Genomic DNA, 13242 nt, shown 5'->3' with positions numbered 1-13242 from the left:
TTAACTTCTCTGGGCTGCGCTAAACAGGAGAGAGTACTTTGTTGGGCTGGTGCCTTGTCCCATGTATCCAATAGTGGCCCTACTACCAGACCTCAGAGGTTGGGCTGGTCTAAAGGGAGGCCCACAGAAAGCTGATTTCTCAGGTGGGAATGTCCTGCTCATAGACGGTGCCTGAAAAGCTGGGGCTGCATGATAATGACCTTTGGTGACAGCTGTGGGATCAAGAGACACCCTGTGCTTCCACTCAGCTGGAGGCTCTGGTAGAGATCTGCGATGCCCTGCAGCTTTGACATTAGAGGCAATAGACGACTGGAGGTTCTGGAACACAAAGGCCTCGTCCACCGAACCAATGGGGCTTCTGGATGCTGCCTCCCAGGGTGTCGGGGGCTTGTAGGTCTTTTCTTGCCAGGATGTTTGCCTGTATGCAGGTACAGAAGATGGCTGGAATCCAGGCGTGCTCACAGGGGACAGAGGATTGTGAGAGGGCACAGAATTCAGCCGCCTGGGCAGGCTCAGCGAGCGGCTTCTGCCAAATCCCTGAAAGAAAACCACATGCTGGTTGACCGATGTGACAGCACTGCTGCAGACTTTGCTGCCACCTTCTGGTATCATGGAAGCCAGAACAATAAAAGATACTTTTGATTATGCAGAGGACTATGAGAGGACTTTCTTTTGAAATGAAAATAATAAAGACAGAAAAGATAGATTTTAAAATTGCAGATGTGTAAACCAATTAGGTGTGCACATGTAGGTTTTCCCATAAATCCCATAAAAGGGTTTGAGTGACCTGAATATACAGGTAACTTCCTATTTGTCAAGATCTTAAATCAGCATTTATGGCATTGGCAATACCACCGATTTAGAGTAAATGAAGAGGATTTCAGAACTTACCTGCTGTTCAGGGTTCAAGAAACTTTAAATAAGTACAGTATCAATGTTACTAGATCACAGACATTGACAGGGTGATTCATGTTTGTCTGGAACTATATTTGTACCAGTTGTTCTTTGTTTCCTTCCTCAATAGCCAATCTGTACCTTGCATCAAAAGTGCAACTTTTGAAGGCCAAAATGTTATATATTTCCTCTACTCTATAGTTCCAGACTGTTCACATTCCAAGGTAACAGTGGCCTGGTGAACATGCTGTGACAAAAACATACACATCAGTCCAGTCAGGTTGAGTCAACCAGAGCACTGACAGTGGTAACCTTCAGCAGTATTTACAATATTAGAAACTAAGTCAAGATAGCCAATCAAGTAATGGATGTTAGAAAATTGCTATTGCTGAAGGCAGAGCAAATATTATGAATACATTTTGCATTGCGGTGAGAAAGATAAAGGAGGAAATGTGAGTGAGTGAAAATGATACAGTAGTTCAGGAAAGGAGAAGCTCATGACACACATAGGAAATACACAAATAAGGGTAAAGAAGAAATTTAATAGCATGATTGTGCAGAGTACAAGAAGTGCAATAAACAATGATATGTCAGAAAGGCAGACATAGGGACAAACAAGACAAAATCTGAATTATTTCCTAATTTCATTTTGAGGTGCTATTGGTAATGTGCCATCAATAGCAGAATACTTAAATCTCAGTTTTAAGCTTGCTCATGTTTTGCATAAAGGATGAGGATACATAATGTCAGTTGACTATACTGACAGTTAAATAACTGGCCATAGCTGACAATTACAGAAAAAGAATCCACATAAAAAACAATTAATGTCGTGAGGGTTAATGACCACAACAAAAGCTAATGCTTTGAGCTGTTATGACGCTATCAAAGTTTGGAATGAGACTGAAGGAATTGCAAATCGTATGCATCCAAAAAAGGAGTGCATATATCTCCCCAATCACACTAATTAATTTACAGTATACTGTAAATATACTGGGTATATGTTGCTTTTATCCCAGAAGTATTCTTCACTAAAATTATAGTCCAGAATTTTTGAAAGGCATCAATATTTTATAAACGTAATAACTGTCATTATTGTGTTTAGTCTTTGATGACAATGACAAGTACAGTATCTAGTTTAAAACAATCTACCTTATTTCATTTTGGAAAAAAAAAAAGCTCAAACGTCACCCTAGCTGGACAAGGCTCTCTAGACACATTTTTTTTTTTTTTTTGCACACATAATAGCACTTCCTGAGAATCACTTAATAATATGTTAATCTCACGTTTCCTTTGTCCAGCACACATGCACCTCCCAAGTTTCAGGAAGATGATAAAAAGTGCTGCTATATTTTATTTATGTTTATTCATGTTACATCATGTTATAACATTTTTAAGCTGTTAAGAAAGCTTTTCTGTTCATTCTGTTTCAAATACCTGTTGTGTGTATCACGTTTTCCTATATCATTGCCAGCTAGATACAGGTATATGCTTCTCCCTACACAACTGATTTTTGATGAGTGGCCTACATTTTGACAGTGCAAAACTCTCTACCTATTCACCTGTAAAGATTGAACTATGAGATTTTAAATGCCACCAAGGTGCAAAATAAATTGTGTTCTATCATCTCAGTGTTTTTGCTATATCAAAACAGACCATATATTACAACTAATGCATCTTAACAATAGGTTTCCACTGTTTGCCTGTTACCACTGGCTTTTTAGCAGAAAAGTTTGGCCGAGGAGCCATTTGACATGCACCTCTAGCAATGAGGGATGCAGGAGAGAAGGCTGAAGCTAAGCTGCCACCAGTAGATGGCTGGTGGGAAGTGCTTGTGGGTTGGGCGCTTGCTGCTTGCTTGGTGGTTCTGCCATGGGCAGCAGATGTGACAGTAGGCTTTTCATCCAGTTGCTTGTCAAGTGAAAGAGGCTCAGCTGATCTTGTGTTTTGGCGGGTAGAAGGATATTGGGAACTTACCGATCCAGAGGACTTAGCAGGGGCTTTTGGCTTGCTTTGAACAGCAAGGTCACAGGCATTATAAGGAGAGTGAGAACGGGCAGAACTAGGTTTAACGGTTGGGGTAACCTCAGATATTGGTGCTGGAGATGCTTTGAGGCTTGGGCTTTTGGCCTCAGTGACTGCATCATATTTGAAAAGTGAGGAGTCCAACTGATAAGGCTGATGTTTCATCACATCTAAGGCATTGAGATGCTTTGGGGGGGGTGCTTTAGGCTTCCCTTTGGTCTTTGCCTTGATTTTGGGGCTTGTGGAAGGGGGTTGCTTGGCTGCTGATGGAGGGTAGAAAGGAGCAAGAAGGGGATTGTATGATAGGGGAGGTGGGGCACGAACATTGGGAGAATACCTCCAAGAGTTAGGGAGGGATGAGGTGGGGGAGGGGGATCTTGTTTTGTTAGCTTGCACTGTGTCAGCATCAACCACAAACTTCTCCATACGGGACTGCCTCTTGGCAAACAACTCTGCACCTTTTCCCGTCATTGTTGGACCATCACCAGCCCGACTAATACCTCTGCCACCTGAGACCTGACCCCTTGGAGAAGCAGGTGATGCTTTTGATGCGTGGACGTATGAGTTCCCTGGTTGTGGGCAAGAGACAACTGAGTTAGCAGCACTTGCTGACTTATTCCTTGAGGATGAGGGTGGGTGAGGTGAGCTGTGGGTTGGACTGAGGGCCTGAATACTCACAGGCGATCGAGGTGGCTGCAGACCCCAGCTATTCATGGTTGGTTGAAGTTGAGGCTGAGGAGAGGAGTTGACTGGTGCCCAGGCATTAGCAGGCATTTGAAGTGGTGCCTGAGTTTGAACTGGTGCCCAACGGTTGGCCATCTGTTGAGCCTGAGCCCGATCTTGCTGTTGTAAGTTATGCTGAGCATGAGGCCCGACAGGACTACGAGAAGACGGTGAAACTGGACTTCTTGGTGGGTTAAAGGGCTCAAGAGAGGGACTCTTCCCCAACCAGGGTGGGCAGGTTGGGTTGATGGTAGGTTTTGGGGCGACTGGAGGGGGATTCTTGAGCTTTAATGTTCTGGGTTGCATGAAGTTACAAGCCTCAGCACCTAGACTAAAAAAGTCTTCCTCTGGTTCAATAAAAGACCTCCTTTCCCCTTTGTTTTGGGGGTGAAGATCTGATGCTTGCTGTGATGCTGATGACTGTTTATTAGTACCTCTCCGTTTTGACTCTGGTAAGATACCAGTCTTGATAGCTGGCACAGATATACGCTCATCTCTTGAGGCTATGATGTCACCAGTTGGGGACCAAACCTGTGGACTAGTGTTAATCGGCACAGGTACTTTGAATTTCAGTTCAGGCTTCTTTGTCACTGGGACAGTAACATCAGGCATGAAGGGAGCAGGTGCCCTATTTTGAAATCCGAGGAAGGGCTTGGCAGTTCTGTTTGGCACCAAGGGTCTTGGCACATTGGATAGGTGGTTCATCTGTTGCATATTTTCTTGGTGCTGTAAGTTCTGCTTGAGACTTGCATCCATGTAGTTTTGATTGGCCTGATCAGCATGCATGTAGGTTTCCTCTCTGTCATAAGTATTCTGTATCTCTGTGTGTTCACGCTCTGTTATCACCTCCACAGGTAATCCTTTACGCCTCAATTCTTCATGCTCTAATGCAATTTCATCCATCCGCTGGCGACGCTGGGCAAACATCATTACACCCTTTCCTTTTGTCTCTGGCAGTCCCTCCATTTCTTGAAGATTTTCCCAGTTCAGACTGAAATGTTGCTGTTGGCGATAGGCGGTGCACTCCTCCTCTAGCTCAGAGTCACTTGTTGCCACGAAGTTAAACCCAACTGACCTGACTTCCTCGGCTTCTTCCTCTATTTGGTCTTCGTTGTCAAGCTCGTTCTCACCAGTCCCGTAGCTCACAAGTGTATATTTCTTGACCCTCTGACGACGCTTTTTAAACAGTAAGGCTCCCTTATTTTGAGGGTTTGGTGCATCAGTTAGAAGCCGAGCAATGCGCTTACATTTAGACTTGGTCTCCTTGACGTGTTTCTCTGATTGGCTCTCGATGTGACTGAGCCCTGAGACACACAGAGAAGAGAGAGAGAGAGAGAGAGAGAGAGAGAGAGAGAGAGAGAGAGAGTGTGTGAGAGAGAGAGAGAGAGAGAGAGAGAGAGAGAGAGAGAACACACGCACACAGAGAGACAGAGAGAGGGAGAGGGAGATGAAAACACATAATACATAAAAATTGTGTATGTCAAACTAAGTTTACCAGACTACAATATGTTTTTGACCGGTCAAAGTACAGTAAAGTCATATAACTACTGAAGTGAGTACTATTACTAATTACACTATTAATGAATAGGCCTATACATTAATAATTTCTTAAAAATTTGTTTAAAAAGTTTAAAAGTTTGGTTTCTTTAAAATTGCTGAACTACATATACAGTACTTCAATTTTCATAGTATATCATTGTCTGGCGGCAACCATGTATCTCAATAATGGAACAAATGCTGAATAATCATTGGAGGTATTAGTTACTTGCAAGGTAAGATTGACTTTAAGTAGTTGACAGCTAATAATACTTTTTTTTGTTGTTGTTATTGTTATTATTATCATTATTACTATTATCATTAGACACATTTTTTAAAAATGTTCTTGATGAAGCAAGTACACTAATAATAAGTTAGAGAAAATGTAAAAGTGTTCTTGCTGAAGCAAGCACACTAATAAAAGCATCATATTTACTTACAGCTAACTTAGGGGGGTCCATGAGGCAAGGAAAGTGAGGAGCTAACTTTCCATTGCAGTCAAGTCTTACGGTTGGAAAAGGGATCAGGTGACAGGCCAGGGTGACACATGCTGGTGTCTGTCAAATGCATTTCTGCCGGCCTCATCACTGGCATGGTCATATTTTATTCTTGCCCTGCTCTGACTATTAAAGCCATGGGGAATTCGCCCTGCAAGTCCACTTCAAATAGACCCCATGTTACGGCATGAAAATAACCAGCACCCATAGTCCTCTGCACAAACTATTTATCTGTTAAATAAAATCTTATGCTTCATACAATACCTACAATAATTACATCTTATGATTTGCACTCATTTAGAGGACAGGAATTTTAAAATGTATAAGCTAAAGTTATTTTGTGCCTCAATGACTGCATTTGTTGTAATAACAAAATGATGTCTAATGTATTGATAAATCAGACAATAAGTGGAAAATGAGAAACTAGTTTTCACTGCATGCTGTACAGTTTGCACTCCTGGCTACATACGCACACTGGAATCTAACGAATGAGGGTAGAGGATAGCTACTTACGTGTGTACCTCGCCCTGTGCCTGTCGGGTCTGCACAGATCTCTGTCAGACTCCCAGTTCCTCTTCTCTGCCTGCTCAGCACCCTCGCCTGAAATTCCAAAGGAGACAGGAGCAGGAGGTGCTTCACTGCACCCTCCTTCTTCTGAAGATTTAACCCTCCTGTCGTCTCTGGCTCCAACACCCTGTCTGTTGCTGTCTCCCAGAGGTTGTTCCTGGGTCAGGGTCAGGGCCAGGGTCATATCACCACAGCCGAGAGAGGAGGAAGATGAGGCAGAGTGCGTTCGTGGTATCTGGCCGGTGCAAGGCTGTGGGCTAGGGCACTCTGAGTGTGAGGACAATGACGTTGTTAAGGTTTCGATGTCAGGAGACCCTCTTGATTCACTGAGGTAGATGTCATCCATTTCTTGGTATGAAACATCCTCCTCACTTCCACTTAGTTCAGGCAGGGACTGCTGCTCACATACGGACTCCCAGTCTTGTGATTGATGGCATTCTGGGGACTCGAGGTCAGCCTTTGGGATATCAGTAGGCTGTGGGTCTGAGGGATACTCTGCATCACTCACAGTATCATCATCGTAAGACTCTGCCAAGGACTCAGAGATGCAAAATTCTTGTGAACCATCTGACCCTGACCAAGAGTGGTCATTATTCTTTGGGTCTTCAGCTTCAGGTTCCATCTCTAATGCGCTTTCAACGGGTCCTGGGTGTCACCAAAGATACCTTTATTAAGACAAAGACAAAAAGTTTCAGGCCAAGGAGACCTTTAACTTTGAAGGCTGATGATATACATTTCAATATTACAGAAATACATGTTTAAATGTTTCTTTTTTAAAACAGAACACACTGAGACCTTTGAAAATAATCTCTACCCAGACCAACAAGAGTGTTAACACCAGATTTAATGATTTGACAAAGTACCAAAGTAAACACTACAATGCTTCAGCAATAAAATTCTAATAACTGTGAAGACAATTCATCCAGAATTAAACGTTTTAGTGTTCAGAAACAGACATTGCAGCAATTTTACACTTTGTAACATTTGTAACTACTGTGTAATTGATTAACTAAATTCCTCTCCCCAATAGGAAGTGCAGACTTGCCTTGGCGATTTCATCAGAACTGCCATCGCTCTAAATGGAATGGTATGTAATATCATCGGGGAAACAGCATTCACATCCAAGAGTATAAGCAAAACAATTGGGTGGCTGTTTTCCGAACTACTGTTTATACAATGAGATTTCTTTCCCCTCACTGTTCTCATCTATCACTGCAATGAATATCAATGTGTGTGAGCATTTCCATTTAAGAACTAAATCTGAGACAGAATAAGCTTTATAAATAGTAGAACAACTAGGCCTCCTACCCCTTCACTTAAATCAAGTGCTTGTTTTCTGACTTGAAAAATAATTGCATGGACCTATTTTGTTGGCTGGTGTGACTTGAAAACATGATGGGTCACAATGTGCTCTCTAATAATACTTTCTTCTCTTTTTGGCTTTTTATCAGATACTGGATCTCAAAGTATGATTACCAGCATAAACAGACTGTACTCAGCTAAGAGCTAAGTTTCTCTTTTTAAAGCCCCAATATGTGGAATATTTACCTCAATATATCCTTCTCAAACTAATATTGGTAGTGGAGTATAATGGCTGTGGAAAAATTAGACCTTTGCAGTGAAAATTGGCTAATTATTTGTTATTATCCTGTATGTGTTTATTATATTAGTCTGTGGTACGATTTGGCGGGAAATATGCAGGATTGACATATGGAACAAAGATGGAGCCTCAATCAAAACAGAAAGAGGACTCACTTTGATTACTCGTTCGTACGTGAACAAATACACAGACAAGTCCAGATGCTGTAGCCTACAGTCCCACGGGACCTAGCTAGTTGAGCAGCATCAACTGTTGCTGTTGTTGACGTTACTGCAGTTCTGGAATAATCAGGGTAACCACATCATTCACCAATGTATTGTCAAGAAGAACAGATGCTAGTTAGCTGTTAGCAAAAATGTTTAGTTAGCATTGCCCAAACTTAAATAAACACACATTTGTTTCGCAATACTGCTTTGCTAGCTCAATCCAGTTGTAACTAAAATATTCGCTAGCAAAAAATAGTTTTTGCATCCTGCATTAGCAAACCGCACTTCCAAACACACATTGCAACACTAATACCGGGCAAGCGAGCATCCCTCAAGGTGAGAGAGTGCCTTTTTGTTAGCATTGGGCAAACTCTAAAATCCACACCTGTCCCACAGAACTGCTTTGCTATCTTAATCTAGTTAACTAAAACATTCGCTGTCAGAAAATATTTTTTGTTACACATAAATTAACCACCACAGTTGCAAAGCTATGCGAGAACTCCGGGCGAGCGAGCATCACAGTAGCCTACAATGTGAGAGCATTGTTTGAGTGACTGATCGACTGACTGACCTGAATTTGGCTCCTAATGAGCACATCTTGTGCCGTGGGAAAAATAACTCTCCTCCTTTTGTTTGTTCCAGTTTCATTATTCAATTTGCATTATGACAATTTCATGTCACCTCTTATACACCTCTGTATATATGCTTGCAGAGGGGGGGCAAGAAGTGGCAAGTTGTCTTTGTAACAGTGAGGGACCACCAAGGGACTCAAGGGGTCACCAAAGTCATCAAGTTTCAAATTATGCTGTAGCAGCTTTACGTCAGACATATTTTACCATCCATACACAGGAAAAAAGTATAAAGAGTATAAAGGCACAACAACATGTAATACTAAATATGGGATTTATATGGTGAAATGTCCATGTGGCCTTTGTTATATTGGAATGACGAACAGAGAGTTAAAGATCAGAATATGTGAACAAAAGTGCCATTAGAAATAATGATGTCAAGTCCTCAGTAACTAGACATTTAAATACATATAAACATGATGTTAGTTATTTGGGATTAGAACTGATCAAGATGCCATGTAGAGGAGGAAATAGGGACACATTCGCCTTGAGAAAAGAAAGTAGATGGATCCAAATGGCTTGAATGAATAAATTGATTAATCTTGCTATTTATGAGATTTGTATAAGGGAGATAAACTTTATGTATGTGGTCCTTTGTGTATTTATTATGGATTACATGAGTTTTGTTGTGTGATGTGAGGAGTTTTTGATGTAAATGATTCCTTGATTCAAATATGTCTTGGAAAAAAATTCTCAATGTGAAAAATTTTTTTTTCTTGATATATATTTTTTTAATGTGTGTAATGACCTGAAATGATGTAGAAGGACACTGTTAATATGAGTGAAGAACATGTTATGTTTATTAGGTTAATTAAGTGGAATAGGCTACAGGTGTGACTAATTAAGTTGATTAATGGTTAGTCAGTCACAGCCACTGAAGAAGGCAGAATACTGAAACAGCTGTAGGACTGAATTAATTGATTAAACAAAGAAAACTAGTTCCAGAGTGCGGTGTATTTATGCTGGTGATTTGAAATCAAACATGACCAATTATTCTGTCCAAAACTAGCAGATAGAATTTTATATCTGGTACCAGCTGAGTACATGGATTATAGAGCATAACAATAAAACTCAGTAAATGAATAGGAAACTGCAAAACCAAAATCACATTACAAGACATGACGTGTATAGTCCTGTGTCTATCTTGGTTGATATGTGGACCAGGGTTTGGACCACATTAATGGTACTATAGAGCACTGGTTCTCAACGTGGGGTCTGGGGACCATTTATTTCATTTACAAGAAGTTAACACAATTAGAGAATGTAGAAGTATTTCACTGTTATCTCTCTACCTACAATACAGATAGTCATGGAATTCTGGACAAAATCATATCTAACTATAAAAATATTCTCAGATTTGGGTTCAAGAGACAAAATCTCATCAAATGGGGGGCCGTGGCCCTAATGTGAACTAAATTAGGGTCCTTGATATGAAAAAGGTTGAGAATCACTGCTATAGAGGACAAAGGCCAGTTCAGCAGCCCTACTGTTTGGAAGTCAGCAGGGGGCAGTAAAACTTTTAGGTCTCAGTAGAAGCTCAAGCCTTTTACACACAAACATGCCAGTTCCGCTATATCCACCAGAGGGTGGCGCCATATCTCTGCAGACCAACATCAAGTTACTTTGATTAATCCATCTACTGCAGTGTGTTGACGATTCACCAGAAGAAGAAAAAAAGCCTTTTTGGGGAAGATATATGTGTGGTATACATGTTAAATGTGATACAGATTTGCCCTAATAACTATATTTTTTTGTATTTATGCACTCTACAATTTATTGTTTTAATAGTCTATTTATAAGACACTCCCCGTTCAGTTCCAGTATTGCAATAGACATAGACTGTGTCTCCAGGGCAACAGCTCAAGGGTCAGAGTATATAATGAGTGAGTGGATTGGTTCTTCAGTTGGCAGTTGATCACATCTTGCAAGCCACTGAGGTCTGACTGATGACAATAATTTTGTCAATATATTTGCAGAATAAACACAATCTTTTACAAATTTGTCACTGAAGACCCCAGCCTCACAAGTGCAACATAGGCCCTGATAACATATTAACAAAAACACTTAAACCGTACTCCCAGCCAAAGAAGTGTTTTTGCTCATATTATTATTAGTACCCACACATACACACACACACACACACACACACAAACACACACACGGACGCAGACAACCAAAATTTGGAGTAAGCTGTAGGACTTAACAAATGAGCAAAGTTGTAGCCCGATTTGCAGAGGGGATAAAACACCACCAAACAACTCTCCTCAGTAAACTTAAGGCATTCAAAGAAAAAGTGTTTACCTAAATTAAAAGTAGAAAACATTAGAATTTAATCAAAAACATTCATGTAGACATGGGGACCTGCTGTGACTCACACTATTAAACATTACACTATTAAAGGAAATTATTCTTATGGCCAATGAAGACCTTTTCATGTGAAGAGGATTGCTGTGTGTCCATCGCCAGACATAGTCAGTTGATATTGATGCAAAACCATTTACCAAAGACATTATTTCATACCAAAACACAGTTAACAAAATTAGACTAGTTCAAATGAGTTCTGTCTGCTCAATGTTTCCCTTGAACAGACAGTGCATATGAAGCTAAATTATTCTAAAACTTTTCAAATATATATTTTAAGAAGTTTGCAAGAATTGCCTTGATCAAATCAGTATTCCAACACCTTCACTTCACTGGATTGTTTCAGATGCTAACAAACACCGTACTGTACTGGGATGAAAAATAATATATTTCTGCAGAGTAAAAGGACAAAATGATGTCATTATGTTATCTAAAGGGCAAATTTCAATGACATACTGTACCTCTTCCATGCACACATATTGTATGCCACATTAGTCAAGACATTACTGGAACTACATGCCACAATTTAGTAGGCCTTTGAACCCGTAGCTCAATTGATGTGTTTTCACCTGCACTATTACATACTGATTTTTTCTGCAGTTTTACTACTGTATATGGCACATGCAGCTCTGGGATTACTAAGATGTTTACTGTGGAGTCTGTTGGAACCCAGTGTCCCATGCCCAGACTTCTCTTCACACTTGGTTTCACTTCCACTTTGCCAGCATCAAGCCTAATTTTGGTGTAGTAGGATGTTCTGTTTCCTAGTAAGGTAAAAACCTAAGCATGCTGACTCATTGCCATGGAGACAGGGAGTCAGCATCCTTGACAAAGGAGTGAACTCTTGGTCTGGGTCACAACCCCTGTGAGGACTGTGCTGCAGGGGATTAGATGTTTCCATGTTATCAAATAATTAGGCTCTCTCACTTCTCACTTCTACCATTAATGATTGAGAAGCACACCTTTTGGGAGGTTTTCAAATGCCTTTTTACAACTTAACTAGTAATAATAGCACAGAAATCTATAGACAACTGAGATAGGTATTAGCCCACAGAGCTATTGCAGTTATTAAGTATTCAAAACTGGATTAAAATAGAGTATTTTATAACCACATTATACAGTACATTTTATATTGGTGCAGCTGCAATTGGAGAGCTGCAGGACATAAAATTTGGTGTAAAGGGATGAACCATAAGGAGCACTACAAAGACTACACAAGTTTTAATGGAACAAATAATAGGCTACACTCTGAGACAATGACTGCATTTCTGAGATATTGTTGAATTTAGCCTATTCTTCCGTTATTATTCTTAAAGATGTTCATCAAAGCCCAAAGCATGCAGACATCTTTGGTAAAATTTAACAAGATGAAATCTTGGACAGTATAGTGTCAATAAATCAATGAAATATGTCTTACCTTCAATGACACTGGAAGAGAGCCAATATTAAGAGGTTGAAAGATTTAATCCAAGTTTCCACTTTAACTGATGTAGTGGTACATGCACTGGTTTGTCCAAAAATCACCTTTTCAGTTGATGCCCAGCATCTTAATTGTCATAGACTTGGATACTGCCTGGTGCAGTGACTATTCTGGACAGAATCTGTGAATACTTTTCATAAATTGCAGACAAACATTCCTCACCCTCCTCCTTGTAGAGTAGCCTTGCTCATTCATGTATGCCATTGTATTTAAAGAGAGAGAAGAAGAACACTCACGCTCCACATCTTAAACTAATCTGCTGTTGTCCCTGCCCCCTTCAGCCATAGCTGGATTAGCAGTAAGTGACAGGTAAGGTAGGAACCAACATCTTTGTTTATTGGTAATTTAGTTGGAAAGACATTTTCAGAATGAAACGTGGCACTGCTGTTACCTTGGTGTCAAACCCTGGCATTATATTTTAGATAAAACATTCATTAATAAGTAAGTGAAAGAAATACAAAGGTATAGGCTACTATGAAAAAATAATAGAGTGTAGAATAGAGATAGAGTGAGAATAATAATAGAGTGTTATTCAAAATTTAAATATGGATGTACAAGAAAGCATGACAACATTTTTGCATACTGTTTTTCTTATACCATACAGTAGTTACAAGGTCAGCGTCACAGTCAAGTCAAAATGGGCTTTACAAGGTTTAGCAGTATTCAGTGTGAAATTAGACATCATCAAGCTGTCGTACAGTAAATAGATGAGGTATGCCCAAAATTC

General features: G+C 40.3%; 1 protein-coding gene across 1 annotated transcript; it reads right to left on the bottom strand.

Annotated features, from left to right (window-relative positions):
* Positions 1-6861, bottom strand: synpo2b (synaptopodin 2b). The gene is made up of 3 exons (XM_071897026.2): positions 6186-6861; positions 2869-4943; positions 1-537 (listed from the first exon to the last, which is right to left on the bottom strand). Exons 1-3 carry the CDS (start codon positions 6859-6861, stop codon positions 1-3), a joined length of 3288 nt encoding a protein of 1095 aa, XP_071753127.2.
* Positions 6862-13242: the final 6381 nt, after the last annotated feature.

Source organism: Centroberyx gerrardi, chromosome 3 (genome assembly GCF_048128805.1).
Source record: "Centroberyx gerrardi isolate f3 chromosome 3, fCenGer3.hap1.cur.20231027, whole genome shotgun sequence".
Taxonomy (NCBI): Eukaryota; Metazoa; Chordata; class Actinopteri; order Beryciformes; family Berycidae; genus Centroberyx; species Centroberyx gerrardi.
The sequence above is the reverse complement of the archived record's forward strand: the minus strand, read 5'-3'. Positions and strand labels throughout refer to the sequence as shown.

What these genes read in the sequence shown, in the direction of transcription:
- synpo2b (XM_071897026.2), bottom strand. Translation starts at nt 6,861, where the DNA reads ATGGAACCTGAAGCTGAAGACCCAAAGAATAATGACCACTCTTGGTCA. An exon ending in GCACAGGGCGAGGTACACAC is followed by an intron (nt 4,944 to 6,185) that starts GTAAGTAGCTAT and finishes TGTGTGTCTCAG; the next exon opens with GGCTCAGTCACATCGAGAGC. An exon ending in CTGCTAAGTCCTCTGGATCG is followed by an intron (nt 538 to 2,868) that starts GTAAGTTCCCAA and finishes GTTTTCTTTCAG; the next exon opens with GGATTTGGCAGAAGCCGCTC.